General features: G+C 28.6%; 1 protein-coding gene across 2 annotated transcripts; it reads left to right on the top strand.

Annotated features, from left to right (window-relative positions):
• LOC130678718 (uncharacterized) lies at window positions 1-23,744 on the top strand. Of its 2 annotated transcripts, none has more exons than XM_057486146.1 (7): window positions 1-392; window positions 703-856; window positions 2,464-2,629; window positions 2,712-2,929; window positions 3,025-3,189; window positions 5,144-5,322; window positions 23,603-23,744. In XM_057486146.1, exons 2-7 carry the CDS (start codon window positions 747-749, stop codon window positions 23,617-23,619), a joined length of 855 nt encoding a protein of 284 aa, XP_057342129.1. In that variant the 5' UTR covers window positions 1-392; window positions 703-746; the 3' UTR covers window positions 23,620-23,744. The 2 variants fall into 2 exon arrangements, with proteins under 2 accessions (XP_057342129.1, XP_057342128.1); XM_057486145.1 differs by lacking the exon at window positions 23,603-23,744 and adding an exon at window positions 7,616-8,002 and having other exon boundaries at window positions 5-392.
• The last annotated feature ends 203 nt before the right edge of the window (window positions 23,745-23,947 follow it).

Raw genomic sequence — 23,947 nt, forward strand, 5'->3', positions numbered from 1 at the left:
TGACACCGGCATTAATTGACAACAATGACAAGTAAATACACAAGAGTTTTCATAACTTAACAATTGACGTTTAAATTTTTGAAATAATTTCTTTAGTACTCAGTGTTTAGTTTCCGGATTTATACTGTCGTTATCACAACTCTTATTATTGAAGGTCAAAATTGCAATCTATAATATAGTAATTCATAGATAATCCATCTATACATAGATATAGTCATATATTATTACATATACATCATATATTACGCACAATAATTTTTCTAATCACGAATAATTTAATGAAATGAATTTGAGAGAATCATTCAAAAATTATTCGTATTTTTATGACAGTTACTATCAATAAATTATTTGAATTTTAAAATTTGAAAAGCTGACAATTTTAATTTAAAAAGGTATCATATTTATATATTTATTATCGACTATACTTTAAATATTATTATTAATTTTATGATATTAAAAATAGCAGGCCTCAATTTTTTAATTTTCATAAACAAATTACTCGTAAGTAAAATAAAATTTTTCGACTGCACAAAAATATTTTTTATTTTTAAACTTTTTGATTTTCAATTTTTAAGTTTTGTCTGTAAGTAATTTGTTTATTTAAAAGAATAAATTTTTTAATGTCTGCTACTTTGGTACCATATTTTAATAGGTTATTTAATTGTCACTGTATGTATGTAATTATTATTGGTTTTTTTTTAGGTCATCAATTGTTTAATTAAATTTAGCCGGAGTTTAATTTGTAGATGGGATTTATTGATGATGAATTGCAAGAAGTATCAAAACTCTGCGAAAATGTTATCAAAGATAGTCGACTTGTTTCTTGTGTGCCAGCTATGGTTCGAACAGAAATAACGTAAATTTTTTATTTTTCATAATTTATTTATATAATTTAAGATAAGGGACTCAATACCCAACCGATTAATTTATAAGAGTCAGAAATGTTAGTTTTGGATACTTGTTACTTTATATTTAAACGAATTGTCTCTAAGCTTCTACTCAATTTGATTCGTCAATTTGAAATTCAAATTTTTTATATAACACATTATATTTAAATTGATAACTCTCTATTACATAAAACTTTAGTATGGGAAAAATGATACTGGTTAGCAGACATCTGATAATTTTTTGATTTTTTTTTAAACAATAAATTATAAAAAAACAAAATATTTGAAAAAATTGCACCTGTAGTTTTTTAAATTTTTTGCATGTGCATTTTTTTATTTTTTTTGTAAATGATTTGTTGACAAAAAAATCTAAAAATTGCTAATTGTCTGCTAATTTCAGGATCATCGGGAAAAAAGTTTTAATCTTTTATATTAAATTTAAAAATATGAGTAAAACGTTCTCTTCTACATTAAGAAAAAAAAACATTTCTTGAGTCAATAAATTATTAGTTTCTTAACCGATAAAGTCTTCATAAAAAATTAAAATGAGATTTTTTCAAGTTTTCTGGAAACAATCAAAGGTTTGAATTTCTGTCGTTCATAAATTCCAATTCGATATAAAAAATTTGTTTCGCGATTTTCGTTGAGGTTAGCGAAATTTAGTTTCTCGTCTGGATGGTAGATGACGCGCTTTGATGAAAATTTTGTTTAAATTAATAGCTCACTATTATTTGAAGTATTAATCAAATTAAAGTCAATTAATTAATGTGGGAAATGGGAATATAAGAAAATAATTAATTAGCATCAATTATAATTTTTACGGTGCGCATTAAAAAGTTTGAAGTCTTAATGCGTGTTATAGAATTCGAAATTTTGTAGAGAGGACTATAAAAACTTTGATTGGCGCGAATTGTACTAATTTTACTGAGTTAGCATCATAAATTATTATCAGGGGTTATCAGATATTTTCGGCTGAGTTTCTTTCGGAAACAAAATCTCTAAATACAAAATACAGAATGCATATTGATGCACTACTGTCTAATCTAGCGAAGTACGCTTAAATTGTTTGACAATATTCGTTTGTTTAAGAGAAAAACTCGGCCAAAGTTTCCATTTACTGCACAAGTACAACAAAGATAGTACCGTTCATGGACTAGAGTGTAATAGAGAGAGAAGTACGAACCCCTGTTATGAAAAACTATTTCGGTGTAGAATACAATTTAATTATTAATTAACAATTAATTAATCAATTATTATTATTATTATTTATTATTAAATAAAGAACTTGAGGTTATTCAGATCTAACAGCGAAATGTTGTTATTTATTTAAATTCTGCAACGTTTCGTTGTGGTTCATAACTTCTTCAGGCATTTTGAAAATCTTTCACATCAATCCAACTGTCTGCCAACTTTATGAAACTTGTACTGAGTCGGGTGTAGAACAGTAACCAGTCGTGTTCCAATCTTTCCGTGCGCTGTTAGATCTGAATAATCTGAAGTTCTTTATTTAATATCTTTAATATGGATTAATCAATCAAATTTGAACTCTATTTAAATTATTTATTATTATTAATAGACATACAACATTTAAAAAAATAATTGTTTGCATCCAATTTCCGAGTGATTACCCTCAAGTACCACTTTTGATTGAACTTAAAAGCAAAACATTATCATCAAAATTATTATTAAAACTCACTGAAGTTTGTGAAAAAGAATGTAAAAGTTTAATAGGAAAAGCACAGGTGAAATAAATTATTTTTAAAATGAAATTTTAATGATGAAATGAAGTTAAAATAAATAAATAAATCATTATTAATATTTTAGATTTTACCAACATTAAAACTCATTCAAAACTTTATTGAAGACAATCCATTAATTTGTTGCTATGACGAAATATCATTGATAAAAAAGCTTATGAATGAACGAGATAGTTTTAAATTGAAACAAAAATCATCGTCAATTCATTTAGAAATATATCAAGATAATTATTTTTATAAATCTAAAATAATTGTACCTCATGACTATCCATTAACATCAGTAAGGTATTTTTTAATAACTTATGTTACAATACATTTTGACTTATTTTTTTTTACAATCATATAAATAATATGGTAATATATTTTATATATTAATTTAGTATCAATGATGTTGAAACAAATTTTCCGCCGATATTTTCACGTTATTTTATTGGTCAAGCTCATGAGCTAGGACGACGTTGTGTTGAGCCACCGCTCAAAAAACAACTTAATCAAATATTTTCTCCATCACCTTCGTTGAATTGTGTGATATCTTTTTTAATCAGGTAAATAATATTTAAATATCTGCTTAATGTAATTTGTAATCGTATATTAATATTATTATATTTTTAACCTTTCGTTACTCGCGTTCACTTGCCCGACGATTTTCATCGCGTTTTGAGCACTGCCGTCCATATTCTAAATGAAATGCGATGTTGTCAAATCATATAAATCATAATGCAATAATGAATTATTTTTTACAGTAACAACAATACGTTTTGCAACATGGTCAGCAAAATTGAATCGACGATTTAACTCGCATAATGAGCACTGTGCCGCTTTTTTACATTTTTGTTAACCCTGATTAAACAACGGAATTCGATCGAATTAAGAGGTTACATGGGTTTCACGACTTCAAAAAATCGATTTTTTTTTATTATCTTATTAAATTCTACGACATCTCTAAAATATTGTCCTAAAGTTTCAAGTCGATCCCAGTAATAGTTTCGGAGATACAGTCTTAACAAGTTGCCCGCTCAAGGATAGCTGGGATAGCTTTTATTTTCACTCAAATTTTTAAACGCGTTTTACTCAAAACTGTGTTTTCAAAGTTGGTTGTCAAGATTTCTCGAGAACTACTCAACCGATCTTGATGAAATTTTACACAGGTCTCCGAGATACAATTTACAAGGATTTGGACGGAGGATTTTTTTTTTCAAATACAACTATTTAAAAAAAAAAAATGCCGCGAAATTTTTGTCAAATTTTGAATTTTTTCGTTAAAACCTCTGCCAAAAATCCAATGTTCATTTTTTTTTCCTTCGTTCAAGTTCTAGTTTAAAGTCTTAACTAAAACACTTCAAATGATCCTGCTACGAGATCTGCTGTCAACGCGGACGCACCTTTTTTCCGAGGGCTCGCCGGAAATTACGTCACAATGGCAGAGTTTATAATATTTTTTTTTTAATTTCTGTAATTAATTATTACATCTGTATCTTTAAGCCAGTAAAAAGTTTGAATTAAATATTTCATTTTTTATATTAAAAAAAATGATTTAAAATAGGCCGTTTTTTCACGGAGGAAACCCATGTAACCCCTTAAACAGAATTGAATTTTTAATTCTATATAATTCAGATAAATTCTGTTAATTCGGTACCTAACTTAAAAAATAATTCTGTCTAATTCGGCAGGAAAACTAGAATCTATCCAAATTCAAACGAATTTAAATAATTCTATTCGGTTTAATTCTGTTTAATTCGAAAATAATTCTGAAATTTCTGATTCTGACTCCGAATTAAACTAAATAAAAACAGATTCAAAATTTTTAAATCGGTTTTATTCTGTCTAATTCGAAAATAATCCTTGAATTCGTTTAAATTCTGTCTTACCGAATTTAATAGAATATAACAGAATAGAAATTTTCAATTATTGAATGCTGTTTTGCAGAATTTGACTAAATTGAGCAGAATTAAAATTTTTAATTCGGTCGAATTCAGTAGTTTAATCAGGGATACATAAAAATAGTTTTTTTATATTTAAAATGTATGTTTATTAATTATAAACATATTTAGCAAAAAATATAGATTTTCAAAAAAGAATTGGTTAAGTATAAAGTCACAAATACCCATACAGTAACTTTTATTGGAATTTTAGTCAAAAAAGCGGCGTCACGCTCATAACGCGAGTAACGAAAGGTTAATACATTGTAAAAAATCGGGAGTGATTACGGATTTTATTTAAATCTGAACTCACTCCACATAAGGAGTAAATAGGAAGTTTGTCTTTTCGGCGGAGAGATTTCGGACGGATCTGGATTTTATTTCAATCCCCATTCACTCCGATTTGGAGTTTTAATATTAAAATAAACTCCCCTTCGGAGTGAATTTCACTTCGAGGGGATTAAATAAATAAACAGTTATCCGCTCCGCAATCACTCCGTATTTAATCCGCGTTCACTCCGTAAATTTGTTGCAGTGTAATGAATAAAAAAATGATATTATTTATTTAATAAATATGTAGAGCTATTAAAACATTACCAAATGAGAAATGTCAGTGGTGCAAAAAATCGTGTCTTCCAGAAAATCCAGCAGAAGCTATTTTAGATGAAAATGCAAACTTACATGTAGAAAGACTTTATTGTAGTCATCTTTTTCACTTGGAATGTCTATTAAAATATATGAAGACTCCTCCTTTTCATGGTAAATATAATAAATTAATTACCTTACTTATTATTCATTATGAACATTTAGGAAAAAATCGTTTTCAAAAATTTTTTCTTGTCTAATTGATTACGAATTTTTTGGTATTGTGATAATTTAGAAAAAAAATTTTAGTTCGTAGTCTGAGAAAAATTATAATTTTCTTCTGATTTTTTACTGCAATCAATTTTTTGATTCAAGTTTTTTTTTTTCTATAATTTTTTATAAATTTTGATGTCATCAAAATCGTCAGCGATTTTTTTTTTTAGTAAAAAACTACTTTCCTCGTGTGACTATTAAGTCTAGAAAAAATAAGTTTAACTATAGAAGGTCAATCAATATTCCTTTAGTAACTGAGTTCAGTGTTTTTAATTTAACTCCATCAATTAACTTGTAAAAATAAATTTATTAGCTACATCTATTAATAACTATACGTGAAATACTTTTTCCGAGGGTACAAAAATAGTTTTAAAGATTAAATTCTTATTGATAATTTAATATTACCGTATGTACCAGCATATAACACGATTCATAAAAACTAGGGGTGTGCAAATCAAATAATTCGATTTTTGGAATTATTTGTCAATTTTCGAACAATCCAAATCACGAAAATTCTTACGAGCTTTCGAATCAATTTTTTTTCGATAGAGAGTTTAGTTTTCAAAGTTACCAAAAGTAATTTTTTCGTAAGTTCGCGTCAGAGCTCGAGTTACCTCTGACGAAAATTTGAATTATTGGACAAAGTATTAGAATTTTCAGTCGTTAAAAAAAAAATTTACGAATAATTCGAAAATTCAAATTATTCGCACATTCCTAATAAAAACTAAACACACATAAAAAGAAGTAGTTTATACGTCAAATAAAAAAAAAAACGCTACAGTTCTTAGATTAATAATTCCATGTCAAGCAAACAAGCCTCTGGGTCGACAGTTTTTTATTTGCCTAAAGTTTTATGTTTTTTTTTTGTACACAAAGAAAAGCTTTCACATAAATTTTTATGACAAAGTTCCCGATTGCTAGATTTTAGCCAACATCCACCCCTGCTATAAATATTATTAACAAAATAATTATTTAAAAAGACCTAAATTATTTACTTCCTTATTGACGGAAATTTTTATAAAACATTAAAAAATTTATGAAATGAAATACACTATTAATATCTGTGATACTTACGACTAATTACAAGATATTACTTTATATTAAACACTTGAGACGTAATTTCGAAATTAGGTCTCGTCTTTTTCACCGCTGGTATTATATTATACGCTGGTATATGCGGCATGTTAGTTAATTATTTAACAAAATATTAATTACTAATAAAATTTAAGTAATTTTCGATATTAAAATAATTTAATAAAAAATTCATACATTATTTCAAAAAAGGTTGGAAAAGCGTTGACTATCCAAAACTTTAAGGCCATTCTCAGACAGTGCCCTCCACTTTTTAGAAATTTTCAATGACTTTCAACTGTCATAAGAGTATCAAATTTTTGTCAATTAATTAAAAAAAAATTAAAGCATTAATTGAAAAAAATTATTTACACTTGATATCAATTAGGAGTTGAACAAAATTCGTTAAATAAATTTCAGTAAAATCGTCATGTCGATTTTATAATTCGAATTTTTTAATTTTGCTGGCTAAAATTTATTCTACAAATTTTAAATCAATTGTAAGTAATTTTTTTAAAATTCTATATCTCAACGAAATTACGACTACGCTGTCCTTTTTTCAATTAAGGTTTTAATTTTTTTTTAATTAATTAATAAAATTTTAGTATGGTTATGTCAGTTGAAAGTCATTGAATATTTTTAAAAAGTGGGGGACACTGTCTGAGAATGGCCTTTAAACGTGACACAACGACGAACTTTTTTTTAACGTTTCTTAAACTTTTGAAAATTTAAAAGAAAAATCAATGAATATCCTAATATTATTAAGACATGTTAAGAAAAACACGTTCAGAAATAGTTCAACATCAGTTTTTTCTGACGTATTTTGCACTGAAAAAAATGATGAACCCTAGGACTTTTAAAGGAGAGTCAAAAAAAGTTAACAAAAGAGTCTAAATTGTTAATTTTTAGTATTAAATCCAATTATTTTTTTTTCTTTGTATTTTTCGAAGTTGGAAAAAAGTTTGTTATTGTGTCACGTTTTTAAGTTTAGAATAGCCAACACTTTTTCAACAATTTTTTTTACACGGGTGTAGTTCAGTTTTCTATGTTAGGTCGTAAAAAATATTGTATACTGTATGACCTTAATTAAAATGAAATAGTGTACTTAAAAATTTATTTTTAGGCGGTAAAAAATGTCCAACGTGTGGACAACGAGTTTATCATGACAAATGGGCAGTAAGTGACAAACTTGCAGAAGACCGATGGGCTCATGAACAAGCTCGTGCTCGTGAGCTTGCAGAGGTCGCGGATTTTTTCGAGTAAATACAATTATTTTACTAATATCAACTGACACTTCATGAGTGTTTATTACATTACATTTAATTGTTATACATAATGCAGATTTTTTTTCCTTTTTAATTAAGATTTAATTGTATGATTTATATATAAAATATTTGTACACAAATAAGATCCGTAAATGATCTGATAGCTTACAATTATATTAGTACGAAAATTGATAAAATATTTGTACCAATAAAATAAGTAATAAAAATATATAAATATAAATTTATATGGAATAGCCTTAATATTGTGCAGATAAAGAGTCATTACTGTGTGGATAGAAATATATCAAATACTAGCGACTTAGTATTTGTTATTGAAGTTATATTATAGTAGTGGAAGTGGTATTGATCCTTACTACCGACTTTGGTGATCCTCTCCATCTTTTTTCTCTAAGCCCTTCGCGGTCTCGTTTATCCTCGTACACGTTAATATTTTTTTTTATTTATTTGCTTTTCTTATTTTCCGATTTTTTTATTTGTTCGTTAATGTTTTTTTTAGTTATTAACTTGTTTTTGTTACAAATCTAAACAAATGTATCAGGCCTGTTGTACACTTCTCATATATTTTTTATTTACTGCAAAAAAAAGTTTTTACACCCACATACTTTTTGTCAGACGGATGTTTGTTTCTGACGTATGTGCAACTAGATCCTAAGTGCATACAGTTAATTATTTGCAGTTGATAAATGTCAACATTGTAATAGGGCGCGGCTTCATTATTATTCATTTTTTAAAGGTTCGTTTTAAATTAAGTTACGTTTTTTTTAATTTATTAACAATTAAATTATTAAATTTTTGAAGTATATAATTTTTATAAATTAAAATTCATATTTACTGAGAATATATGTAAGTATATACAATTACATGTAAAAAAAACTATTATATATATTTATATATAAGTTTGTACAATTATATATATAATTTTTTTTTACACGGGTAGAACTTTTTATCTCCAATATCAGATCTCTCAAATAATACATTCCGTCATCTGCACTATTATTGAATTATTTTATCATTCATCTTCTTTATTTATATCATTGAAAACTTTTGAAAATATTTATAAGTAATTAGATTTTGATGTCAGTTTCTGGTCAGAAGGAACCCATTTACCAATCTTTTTCAATTCTTGAGCAAGTCTGCTCTCAAGATCGATAGGTGCTAGTGTTTTTTTCTACGTATGTGTCTTGCTGCAGATTCTTGTGACCAGATTTAAATTGCAAGCCTATTGCAAGCCTTACACAAGAAATTTGTGCCAAATTATAACTCAATTCTGGAGGAGAACTATAGTTGAAAATAGTTGCGCATAGCTTGCTCAAGATCTGCTCAAGGCTGGAAATTGATCTTGAGCTTTGAGCTTTGAGCCTTGAGCCTTGAGCGGATCTTGAGCAAGCCATGCGTAAGAACGGACTGCAAGTTACTGGCGCAAGAAATGCGTCAGACACTTTTTATTGCACCGTGTTCAAGATATCTTTAATATTTTCGCGTACGATAACATAAACAAGACATACACAAATCTTGACATAGGGTTCTTGATTCATAATCTTGCGAAAGACACATACGTAGAAAAAGACATTAGCAGCTAGGGGTCTTTTGCTCAAGACACTTACTCCAGAATCTATAGATGAATGATCTTGTGTCCCTAGTAACACGTGTTCGAGCAAGATTCTGGAGTAAGTATCTTGAGCAAAAGACCCCTAGCTGCTACTGTCTTTTTCTACGCATGGTTCTTTCATAAGATCGTACATCAAGAAACCTATGTCAAGATTTGTGTATGTTTTGTTTATGTTATCGTACGCGAAAACATTAAAGATATCTTGAACACGGTGCAATAAAAAGTGTCTGACGCATTTCTTGCGCCAGTAACTTGCAGTCCGTTCTTACGCATGGCTTGCTCAAGATCTGCTCAAGGCTCAAGGCTCAAAGCTCAAAGCTCAAGGTCAATTTCCAGCCTTGAGCAAATCTTGAGCAAGCTATGCGTAACTATTTTCGACTATAGTTTTCCTCCAGAATTGACTTATAATCTGGCACGACGTTCTTGTGTAAGCGTTGCAATTTAAATCTGGTCACAAGTATCTGCAGCAAGACACATACGTAGAAAACTACACTAGCACCTATCGATCTTGAGAGCAGACTTGCTCAGGAATTGAAAAAAATTGTTTTATGGGTGTATCCTCTTGTATCCTTGAACCTCGTTCATAAGATGGCGTCTTCATATCATATATGTTCTTTAATTAGTTTCCTAACACTTCTTTTAAATCCGTTTGATATCTTCAGTACACCATTTTGGATATGACTATTCAAATTTATATAAAAGTGATTACAATAATAATAAACTCGAAATAATGACTTTTGTACAGTAAATGCGAAACTTTATCCAAAATATGCTACTTAAAATGGCGGATCTCGGTAGCGCTCTCCCGGTAAAAATATGAATTATTGTCACAGCGTAAAGAATATAACCAAACAAGCGTAGAAAAACGAACATAATCGTCTTTAGCTATTCCATCAACGTGTTTTTGCAGTGGATTTAATCCTCGTTTCTCACAGAGCTCAGCAGAATATTTTTATAAAACAACTTCTGTGTAAATCATAAACCAAAAAAATATTTTTTTTAAATCTGAATGAATAAACCCCGAACATTCGTGTTATAATAAAAATACTAATCTCTTTAAGCGCTTCTAGATTAAATTATTTGCGGGAGAAGGTTCGTTGATCTCAAGCGGAGAAATATATATGTTCAGTGCTTACGCAATGCACGTATCGATTCAACTGACTAAAAGCTAAAAGCTCTGATTAGTTTGAGTTTAAAAATTATTACGAATTCGCTCTTTGTTTTTATTTATATTCTTAACTGATTAAACTTCTAAACAAATCAATTAATACAAAACAATTAATTATTTACAAATTATATCAAATGATTATCAACTTAATGTTGTATAGTATAAATATTTTATCAAATGGTCACCAAAATTTGCTTCAAAAATAATTAGGGGAAATGTAATTTATAAATTCATTATTAAAAATAAATTTTAAATGATAAATTTAGTTTTTGTAAATTTTTCTCATCGGAGCAATCGAAGCATTGATGGATAATAATTTAAAATTTATATGTAGTAAAATATTTAAAATCAATTCAAAATAAATGACTTTGATTATACTTTAAAATAAAAATAATTTAAATTGTTTATGTAATAAATAAATAAATAAATTGACAGAATATCAAAAATATGTTATCGGTAAATAATATTGATTTCGAAATTTTGTTATCTGTGTAGATTGAATACGAGTGATAATAGATAACGTAATAATCAATACGTATTATATATTAATTAAATATAGATTAATTTATATAAAGAAAATTTTATTTGGCAAATTAATTCCTGGTTATCGATTGTACTCGCGTTCTCAGGCTCGGGGCACATTGAGAGCTCTACTACATCGAGAAACTGAGAGGTATGCGCTCATACGATGCGGATAACTCTCTCTCTCTCTCTCTTTTACCCTTGTCTGTTTATCTCTCTCTCTGTCTATGCACCCTGTAGTCATAGGAATGCGCCAAATAGTTTCGGCATCAGTTATTACTCCGGTGGCAATAATTCATAACTGTGAATCCAATTCAACAGCAGCCAATAGTCACGGCAGTCTAACCCGAATAATTTCTCTCGTATGTAGTTCAATAACATATTTTCAACACAAAGACAATCATTAATAATATATTTTATTTATTATACTTATAAGTATATGTATCAATTTTCTACTGTTTTATTCTTCATTGCACATCTTCAAAGACTTACACTGTAAGAATCGGGGATGATTTCAGACTGATTTGGATTTTATTTTAATTCGCATTTACTCCGATCCGTAGTTTTAATGTCAAAATAAATTTCCCTCTGGAATCAATTTCACTCGGACGAGGTTCAGTGAATAAAAAGTTATCCACTCCTAAAATTTATTACAGTATATTATATCAAATATACAAAAAAAATGATTTCTTGGCGCAAGAAAAATTTTTTATTGTGAAATGAAAACAAAAATTTTCTTAGTACTAGAAAAACTCTAAAAAAATTGGTGCAAAAAATTTTTTCATGTTTCAATAGTATATTGTGTGACAAGGGATGAAGCAAGACGATTTTAGACTAGGGTGAAGGCTGACATCACCCGCAGTCTGAAATCGTGTTTTATCCTGAGTCACACACTATATTTTTCATGATTACCTGCATCGGAACTTCAAGTTTCAGTGTCAGTAGCCAGTAAGAAACGAGTTAATTTCAAGCCGATGATGCGGAGAACTGTAAGAGAATGAGAAATATGTGATTTACAGCCACTTATTAAATAGTAAATAAGACAAAAATATTATTTTCACTCATTTTTTAGTAATTTTATTTGGCTTATTAAAACTGTCACTTAAAAAATAAAATGAGTAAACTGAAGTGACAAGTAAACAAATGAGAGTAATAAGGCTGCAAATGAACATTGAATATAACTGACACCGGGCAGAAACAATTGTGTTTCTTCCCAAGGGAAGAAATACGCATGTTTCTGCCCGCTGTATGAAGGTATTTTTGAAATACGAATTCGCTAGCAGTTGTTTGCAGCATCGGCTTGAAATTAGCTTGTTTCGACGGGCTGTAGAGACACTGAAACTTCAAGTTTCGATGCTGGTATAATGAAAAAAAATTTTTTGCGCCACGAAATCCTTTTTTTTTATGTGTGTATGTCACTTTCAAATAGAGGCAATTAATATTTGTTTTACAAATACAAAAATTACTGAGCTCGTTAATTAATAGTAAAATAATTTGGTTAAATAATAATTAATACGAAAGAAAGACGGGGGAAGATAACATGACGTCGAAGGGTTTCGTTGTAATGTTCCTCGTCCATCTATCTTGTATTGAAGTTCTTGCCGATCCTTATCTGTAGTAGTGGAGGATGATGATTTTGTCACTGGTTGGTAGGTGAAATCTCACGTCAAAGGCCTCGGGTCTCAAGATACCCAAGAATCAAAGAACTGAACAGCAAAGATAAAAAGAGGCAAACTGAATTTTTCGATCGTAAAGCACACTCTAATGCTTCGCATTAAGAGTTGTGCAATAAGCTTCACACTTTGAAGTTTTTTTGTTAATATTCTGCCCAATGTATAAATAATAAGGAATGAATCGAAATGAAAATTACGATTTTAATTGAAAGTTAAAGATTGATTTTCTAAGTATTAGTCTGTTTCAAACTGTTAATTAAATTTTCACTTGAATTATTTCAATCTTCTTTAGTTGATTTATGAGAATATTTTTTAATTATTGAATCGATTCGATAACAAGTAAATTTTTATAAAATATATTCTGGTATTCAAGTTCAATTTACTTACATATTAATGCAGAAAAAAAAATCGAAACAAATTATCTACTGTCGAATTTGATGTATCGACGTTTGTTTCATCGTTTGAAGGTTGATATCGGATGTCATACATGGAAGTGACTGATATTACGGAAATTTAGGAAATACAGTCGGTTATGCGGATATAACTGTCTTTCTGAAATGAAAGGTAAGCAGGTGTTTTGAGCAATTTAATATTGTTGAATACTATGTGTGCTTCATTTCAATACAATAGGACAATCAGTGTCTTTTTTTTTTCCATCAAAATACCTGTCAATTCCGATAGTTGATTTATTTTAGTACAAATGGTTCAAAAATAAATATTTACAAAATTTACAAATCAACATCATTTTTTTGGATTTTTTTTTTATAAAAAATCGTGACTAAAAATAAATTTTAAATAAAACTTTTCAATCATTAATTATTTGTTTATTTATAAAAAATTTTTGAAAATTAATTTTTCTGTGCTTTTTTAGAAAAAATCTAATTGCAAAAAAATAATTTTAAGACCGATAATAATTCGTTTTTGTACTCATTAAATAAATATTTAACTGAATCAGTTTTTTTTTTAAATATTAAACTATGTATTATTTTAATATAAAACTAGACAGAGTCCTATTGGTACTTTGCTGCAAATTTATTTACTTGATTACATATTTTTTTGAATAATTATAATTATCAATATTATAATATTGTCTTTAGGTTTTAATTATTTTCGTAAAGTGTAAAAAAAATTTTTAGAACGTTTTCAAGGTGGCTAGAAATTGGGTAGTTTATTCTAAACTATCCCTGATTAAAGACTCCGATGGAAACCAATGAATTCCGATTGAAAGTCTATCGGATTTCAATCGAAACCAATCGGATTCAATCGGAATTCAGTGGTTTCAATCGGAGTTTTTAATCAGGGATTTTCTCTCACAAAATATCAATTATAATTTTAAACGGCATCTTAAAGTCTAATTTAATTCAATCTTGTCATAAAAAGAAATTCAAATATTCATTTTTTTATAAAATCTATGCAACTGCTTATTAAATTTCCTAAAAACATTTTTTTTACAAAACTAATATCCTAAATTTGTTTTAGAAACAACCGAAAACAATTTCATAAGTGACTATTACCTTTAATAAATAACTGCGCAGTTTTATTTCAACAAAAGAAATAATTGTCAGTTTAAAAAATAAGTTGGAACTAATGGTTAGAAATTTTCATCCTTAATTCGTAACGCTTTGCAATTTATACTTAAAATAATTTTATGGAGCAAGCCAACAGAAAAAAGACTAGACAGAAGAATCGCCGACGTTTATTCCAACGATGGGCGTTACGTTTGTACAAACTGTAAAAACGTATTTATCCTCTCGGTAATATTCTACTCGATACTGTGTTGTTATAGATCAGGGTTGGTCAACGATGCACTCCTGAACAATTACATTTATATATACATATATTCATATCTACATCAGTTATAATTTTTTTTTCTATAACGTATATCACATGTCACTTTTCGATTTCATTCATCGTATATTTACACCTGGGGCAATGCACCCTCCTTTATATTTACGTAACTCTGAGAAATAAATTTCATATTAATAAAATTGTCATTCATCAAATTGGAATTTATAGTTTACTTTATTTTCAAATACATGCATCGAAATTTCGACAATTATATAATAAGATTATGTATACTAATATTGAACAGATATATAACTGTGCTGTAAAAAAAATGTGTGAAAATGGTGTGTCATAGTAAAGCCGGACCATGTTGACCACCTGGGAATTGTTAAATTTACAATGGTTACAGTAATTTATGATACAGTCGCTGTAAATTTTACTATGACCATAGTAATTTTTGCATGTGTTTATTTCAATTTCCGTTAGGTGGTTAACGTGGTCAAGCCTTGGTAACCGACCTAATGAACTTTACCAATTTGAACTTGACAATTTGAACTTTGGCAATTTAAACTTTTTAAATTTTAACTTTTATGAAAATAACAATAGTATATTTAACGAATTAATTTTCAAGCGTATAGGTATATATTTTATATGTCCACGCATACAAAACCCCTGAAAAAAAGGCACCGTACTATTTCAAGCGTATAGGTTTACATAATTTATATTTCCACGCTCACAAAACCTAAGAAAAAAGGTAAGTTCAAATCGCCAAAGTTCAAATTGCCAAAGTTCAAATTGGTAAAGTTCAATTTTCAAAGTTCATTAGGTATGGAGCCCAAGCCTTAGTACACATTGAAAAAAAAAAAATGCTAACTATTACCATCTTGTCATAGAGAATGATTTTCATATTGTATGTGATAATCATTCCCATGCTTTTATGTTAACTATTCGTTTCTCGTATAGTAATATTAATTATTGCTGATAGTAATAGTTAGCATCTAGATAGTAATGATTATCATCTCGGATAAGAATGCTTACCATCTCCGATAGAAAAAGTTAACATAGAAGAATGAGAATCTTTAAAATGTAAAGATGGAAATAGTTATTTCGTTAAGACGAGAAGTATTACCGCTTTTTTTCATCGTGTATGACACCACAGCATTTCAAATGAGAATAATGTCTTCGTGTAGGAATTTCCGTGTGTTACGTAGTTATTTTTACTATATTACTATAAGAATAATCACTACGTCAACATTGAAATATTTCCTACGTAAACAAAGTGATTTTTCTATATAACACATGAATAATTTCTATGTTACTATAGTCAAATTTCCTATGCCAACGTTGGAAAAATACCATGCGACTACTTTTTTTTAACAACGCTTAACACTAGGAAAAAATTAACACCGCTACCGGTGATATTTTAACACCGGGATAGCGTAGACTTTATCAGTTTTTTTTACAGGGAATATTCGTAAGTCCAAAAGGAAATTGAAAAAAAAAATCAATTTCTCAGATAGGTTATTGATAGAATTGTGAATTAGATCAGTATGTACTATTGGAAAAGAGATTGAACTAAAATTGGTTTCCTCAACACACAAAATGTAGCATTAAAAGAGTGAGATACAAGTTGCTAAAGTCGTTTTGAGTTGTGGGGACGTAAAAGGAACTAATAAATAACCCGAGGGGACGTAACTCACTGTCAAAAAAGTTTTCTAGTCGCCCTCACGCGCTTCCAAGACCTCATTAGACCCTTCGCCTTACTCGGCAAAAAGGGTGCGTGCTTGTCTTGTTTTATGTTACGTGGCAAGCGTAAGAAATGAGCGAAAAAAAATTTACGGGGGTACCAGTCAACAAAACAACATACCTAGATAGATTGATAAGCTTTAGTTTTTTGTGTGTCAATGTAAGCTCTGGCATAAAAATTATTTATGATTTATCATTATTATTATTTTTATTATTTTTTTCGGAGTAATTTAGGATACATCTATAATTACATGTAGGACTAGAACGTCGTGGATCAATAGCTAGAAAATGGCCGGAAGCCAAGTCCAACAATGTCGATTCGAGTTTTGCTGTAGTCACTGAACTCCTTTCTCAGACTACTTTACTGAATACTCTAACCCCTTTCTCAGCTTGGCCCAGTTGTAACAGTACCATCACAAGTCCACGACTACGTCTCATACGACCACACCTACGATATATCTCTCGTCTTTTCATCTCTACCGAACCGAAAATTATCAATTTTTTTTTTTCTTTATTATTCTATAATAGTAAAAGGAAATGATTTACTGACATTTTTACTATTTTTTTTATTTTTCATGTCAACTGTAACGTCTTAAAAAAGGTTATTGACCTCAGTAAATAATTTATAGTATGAGTTAACTCATAATCATAACTCTTGAGACATAATTTTTTTTATTGCAGATCCTTGATAAAAATTAGTCTATTCTGTATTTTATACCCCACATATTGTAAAAATATGAATAATGTTCATTAATTATTAATCGGTCTTACGTTGAATGAATTAATTTAATATTTATAAAAACAAGATCAATAACTAGGGCATTAACAATAAAAAATTTTTGTTTATGGATATATTTTATATATATGTATAAATATCGGCGAAACGCTATCTGAGAATGATAAAAAAATTTTAATAAATTAGTAGGACTGCTAGTAATCTAGTAAATTTATAGCCAATGTACTTGCCATTGTACTGATACAATTATTAATATTAAATGAACGCTATCGATTTTGTGATTAAAGAAATGTTTGTAATTTTTAAAATATCTTACGATATAATCATGTACATATATTAAAGGTTTTATACTATTGATCTTACGTATTAAAGAGTAAAAAGAGTTGTATGATCATAAAACTGATATGCATTTTTATTTTTATGGTATGCAAGCGTTACATTATGTAGGAAAATCCAGAAGCTGGTTTGACTACTGGTTTTATTGTACGGTATTATTTTTATCCGTGATTTAAAATATGAATATTTTAAAAATGACGGAAATTCTTTAGCATTTTAATTTATTAAATGTTAATTTGTTAAATGGCAAGCAAAATCCGGGTGAAAAAAATTTAATATTTCAATTTTCATGTTTAAATCGAATTGAGATTAAAAAGACGAAAGTATTAATTTGATTTTGGAAAATGCCGAAAAAATATATTTTTAAAATTTTTATTCAACCAAACTACGATTTTGATATTTTTACAAGTAACATATACGTGAAAAGTTATAGAATTTTACTAATTTTTAAGGTAATTTTTTTAACTTGCGGAATATTTTAGAAAGTTAAAAATGTTTTCTTGAGCTCATTTTTTAAAAATTAAAAAAGAAATTTAACTGATACACCCGAGAAAAAAAAAATTTAGATCTAAAATTAGATCAATGCAGAATTAATTTATTCAAATTTTAGATCTTCATTTCTATCGATAGATCTATTTAGATTCATGTATACCTTCTAAGATCTACAAATTTTTTGAAATTCTTGTTGTACACAGAAAAACAAGGATTAGAAAAAAAGGCGAGAATAAATTTTCTTAAGCCAAAAAAAATTTTTTTTGGGCGATAAACAATTTCTTGCCCTAAGAAATTTTTTGTAGCCCTGAGAAAATTTTTGTTTTTATTTCATAATGCAAAATTTTTCTTGCGCCAAGAAATCCTTTTTTTTTCTGCGTACAGTTCCGAATTTTTTTTTTTAATTACACTGAGAGAAAAAAATTGTAAAATTTATACTATTGCAGCTTAATACGGTCTATTATATTGATATAATAAAAACTATAATGTGAATATAGTAGGTTCTCCTATGCTATATAGTAATTTTTACTATGGGGAAAGTATCCTCTACTATCTTAATTGGTATTAAAAAGAACTAGGCATATCAGCTGCGTCAGATTGTTATGTTACTAACGCAAGATAGTAATGGTTACCATCTTACATGATAGTAATAACTATACGTATTGTAGATAGATAGATAATATAATTTATTTGGCCATGACTTCTTGCGGCCATCAAAAACAAAAATACATAAAATATACATAGTATAAAATTTTGTTCTTATGTTCCTTTACAATTTCAACAATACTATTCTCAATAATTCATCTCATGACACAATAATAAAATACAATATAACACAATAATACAATATGAGATATAATCATAGATCATACATTCATCAATTAAATTTAATTCATCTCTTGCTCACGGAAATAATCAAAACAGGCTTTTCTAAACTCAATAAATGTCGGCATATTAGTACAGTTTGGCGGCAAAAGATTCCAAACTCTAATCGCTGTGACAATGAAAGATTTGTCATATTTAACTAGACGACTATTTGGTATTGTTAATATATTAAGATAGTTACAATTTAAAATTTTGCGATGGTAATCATTACAATTCGGACATAAAGAAACTAAAATATTTCCCTCTGCGTGTATGAATTTTTATTGTTTGATCATTTTCAGTTTTTTAGCTTTGGTCTACATAGATCTAAATACTAAAAAAATTATACTTCCGCAAGTCTAAGTTGAATGCACGATCCAAGTTTTACAAATCAATAATTACTATTTAAACTATCGAAAATTATACCCGTAATAAATTAGTATATTGAGACGTGTAAATATAAAATATATAATTACCTATAAATTTACATTAATATATGTATGTACTTAAACACTACTCATATACATTTAGAGACGTAGAAACTGAAGCAGTTAAAACGTTCAACATAACAACCCTCAGACAAATAATAATAAAATATTCGAAATAAAATTAAAGAGGGTGCATATTACAAGCAATTATTTTAAAATGAGTCGAACACCCTTCATCGTTTTGTGCGATTGTAAAATATAAATGCTGTTTATAAGCTTCGACGGCTATTTTATAAAACGCAGGTGTACATCCTCATATATATATATATATATATATTTACACATTTTAATTATATGCATGTATGACCCACTAAAAATTATGTATTTTATTTTTCGTTAATAAACAGGGCGTACGAAAGTAATTGTTATTATAATTATGCACGAGTTGTTTAATTACAATTTAGTAAGTAGTAATACTGGTAATGTTTTTATTAATTTTAATAATACCGACAAATTATTGGAATAATTTTCAATTAATGCCTGATTAGTTATGTCGAATTCAATTGCCGATAATCGTTTGGATGAAATATGCATGAAGCTGGAAACTGTGTTGTGTGCATCCTTATGGATATAAATATATGTATCTTTGACTACTGGTATATAATAATTAATGTTCACAATAATAATAATTATAATAATAATAATAACGATGTTTAGACATGACTTGAATAATTTTTTTATCCGCGCAATCAATACACAATTTCGAATTCAAAAATACACAGAAAAATTTATTTTTTAAGGGGTTCCAAATTATCCTGCCGAAGCCAACATTTTTCAAGACAATTCGTTTACCCAATTTCAAAACACAGTAAGTGACGAATTTTTCGAAATCGATTTTTTAGTATTTTTAGTTCCAGTGGAGTCTTGTGAACATGATTCGATGCATATTTCAAAAATTTTATTTTTGTCAGTTATTGTGTTTTGAAATTGGGCAGCCGAATTGTCAATATCAATAAAAATTTTTGAATTTTTTTTTTATACCAACAATTTTTTTTATACTTCACTTAAAAATTTTCGTGTAAATTCAGATTATGGTCTGATAATAAAGGAGTGATTTTTCGGAACGAAACAAAAATAATAAATCTGTTTTTCGGTTGAACCTGCTGGCCAGCCCCGAAACTTCCCGCTGTTTTCGAGCTCAAGGAGCTCGAAAACATTGTTGTGAGTACATAGGAAATGTAGACCCAGCACTCGGTGTTGAAAAAAAAAAAATTGAATTGTCGCTAGTTAAATTCTCTGGAAATCCCAGAGAAATCCCAGAGGAAATGTAGACCCAGCACTCGGTGTTGTGAAAAAAAAAATCTGTCTATCGGTTGACCCTGCGGGCCAGCCCCAAAACTTCCCGCTGTTTTCGAGCTCCTCGAGCTCGAAAACATTGTTGTGGATACATTTTCGAGCTCTTCGAGCTCGAAAATACTTTAGTGTGCCATTGTTTTAAAAAAAAACCGATTTTAGCATTTCTTTCTTCCACGATATCTCAGGAATGAATTGACCGATTTTGATGGTTGCGGCGGCAATCGGCGTATTTTATTGAGTTCTAGAGCTGATAAAGTTTTGAAATTGTTTGGTTCAGTTGTTTCGAAGATATTCGCAAAAAACTGTTTTTTACCATTTCTTTCTCCCGCGATAACTCTCGAACGAATTATCTGATTTTGATGATTGAGGCGGCAATCGACGTGTTTTATTGAGTTCTAGAGCTGATTAGATTTTGAAGTTGATCGTATAAGTCGTTTCTGAGAAATTAATAAAAAACTAAAATAAAAAAAAATTTTTAATTCTTATTCTTTGTATAACTTGTAAACTACATGGCCGATTTACCCCAAAATCTAATCAAGACTAAGTTTTGGTGAGCTCTTTCGATCGCCACCAAGTACGTTCAAATCGGTTCATCCGTTCCAAAGATATCGTCGGACAAAAAAAATTTCACACACACACACACACACACACACACACACACACACACACACACACACACACACATACGGACGTCCACCAGGGAATAGTCAGAATAGTTTCCTAGGACCTCAAAACGTCGACATCTGATGAAAACTCGATTTTCGAAAATCGGACCGAAACGAATAACTTCCCTTTTTTGAAAATTTGCAATTTTCTTAGCGGGAAGTTAAAAATTATGAAATTAAATTTACACCGATTTTGTAAAATAATAATAATATTAACAATAAGAACGTAGGTATTGAGAAAGAGAAGGAAAAAAATAACGGGCATATGCATAGAATAGGTTATTACTGTGATAAAATGGGCATATGATTGCTCAGTTTATCGATGAGTTGTGGAATTTTATTGGCTTGGTCAAGTTGGTTGGATAGATAAGCGTATATAGAGCGTACGCCCCGTGGGTTAAATTATCATACCCATAGGGTGTTAAACGCTTGATCATGACAGTATGTACACATGCACATGATTTATCAACGATTGTTTCATGGTACAAAAGCATTTAGTACGATTTGGGAATACCATTAATAATTACTCTCTTTACATTTATTTCTTAAGTCTGTAACCATATTGTCAATTATTATAAATTAAACCATATAAGAAAAAAAATACCATTGCCCAGAAAAAATTTTCTTGGCTCAATAATTATTTTCAGATAATTTTGTAATAAATTATATATATATTTTGCACAAGAAGAATTTCTTGAGAGAAAAAAATGAATACTTATATGATTTCGGAGTTACAGATGAGGCCACAAATAATTAAATTATTTTGAATAAATATTTTTTTCTTGGCGAAGCCTCGGCATCTATATTCCATGCGCCAGGAAATCCAACTTTCTGGCCTAGGGTAGTAATATACTATTGTTAAAATTTTTCAGAAATCGAAAATTTTAGTCGAAAAATGCTAATGACTTTGGTTTTAGCCTAAAAACTATTAATATTTTTTTTTCTTCCTTTGCATCCAATAATTATGTGAAATTTAATTACAGTTGAACTCCATTAACTTGGATTCCAATATCTCGAGAAACTTCCCTTCAATCTTGACCTCCACTACAAGCTACGCTGTCTCTCACCCAATGCTATACATTTGTATGGGTCTGTGTATATTTATATACCAATTTTAAAATATAGTGAAACCTAAACTTACAATTAACCTTCTCAATAAGACAATTTATAAATTGAGAAAAATATAGATAGCCCGAACTGGGAATCGAACCCAGACCATGTCGGTATCGCGCCGAGTGCTCTGCGATGTCATCATACATGTTATATAACTGCGCATGCGTATAGTTTACTTTTTAAGGGAGAAGAGGCATCCGTTAACTAGGAAATTCCAAGAAATTTCCACTCCTCTGTAGATTAACTGTCCGAGTTAATGGAAGTCGACTGTATTCTTTATGTAAATTACTTACCAGAAGATTTAATTTCCAGAAATTTTATTTTTCACCTTTTTTAGGAGGTACTTTATTTTTTCCACAAAAAATTACAAATTTTTTTTTAGCGTCAGCTGAAAATTTTATCTATCCACTTTTAAGATCGTTAAAAAGAAAAATTTAACGTTTTTGAGTCCTTAAGTACCCCGTTTTCCCCCTCCCACCCCTATCTCCGCAACGGTATTTTATTTCTTCATTGATAAAAAATAATACCAATATTTTGAAAGTTGATACATTAAGTGAATACTAACAAATTTTCAAGTTACTTGAGCAAAAATTGAGATTTTTTTTCATAAAATAAATAATTTCGTTTGTTTTTAAAAACTTGAAGATAAATTTCTGATTTAAACTTTCTGCTAATATAAGAAGTTAATTTAATAGAAAGTTATCACCAAAGAAAATACTTCTTAAAAGTTTAAATCGATGATATCGCTCAAACAAGTAAGCCGAGTTGATGAAGCTTGCGGCAATTGAAAAGCTTCAGTTCTCATCTGATTTTTACTTTAAGTTCAGATCAATAAGCTTTCAGTGACTATAAATGAAAAAACAATATTTTTTTTTGTAAATTTTTAACTCTTTATTTTCGACTCTACTCCGTCTTTTTTGATAACTTTATCTTAAATAATAATTTTTCAATACAACTTGAAAGTAATCGAATTAGAACAATTATTAATTAAGTATTTTAATATAAACTTTAAGATCCTTTTATAAGATAAGTATCTTTTAGAATAAGCTTTCAAAAGCTTAAATATAAATTTATAATACGCTTAAAAGTATCTTAAAACTTTTTGCGATTATTCACAAAATCTTTAAAACGTTGGTGTAAAAACGCCTGGTACTCTGCGATAACACTTATAACTTTTCATCTTAACTTTCTTAGCACAGATATACCTTATAAAAATAATAATTTTACACAAACGATAATTATTATATTTTGTCGTGTATTAAAAAAAAAAAAATTATATTTTTTTTCTGTTTAAATTAATAAATTAAATGAAGTAATAAAAAAATTTTCAGAAATTTTTCGACGATAAAAGAGAACTCTTCAATTTATACCTTTGAAAGTTGAAGGGTAATCCGACCATCAAATGGAAAGTGAATCCTTGAGTGATACCGGGTGCCATGTTGACTCCAGACCATTTTCAATTTTTTTACGGTTTCTTTTTAGCATTTTGAGAAAAATAATACATGATAAAGGCTGAGGGTTGTTTGTAAAAGTTAAAAATATGTTACATGATTTATTCAAAGACTAAGTTTGAAAACTCTTGGTCATTTTTTCACGCTAGGGTCAACCCTGATTAAGAAAAATGATTTGATCCATGCTCGGTGTATATCTATATATTACCCAATTCAAATTGTTTC

This window comes from Microplitis mediator, chromosome 2 (assembly GCF_029852145.1).
Source record: "Microplitis mediator isolate UGA2020A chromosome 2, iyMicMedi2.1, whole genome shotgun sequence".
In the NCBI taxonomy this organism is placed as follows: Eukaryota; Metazoa; Arthropoda; class Insecta; order Hymenoptera; family Braconidae; genus Microplitis; species Microplitis mediator.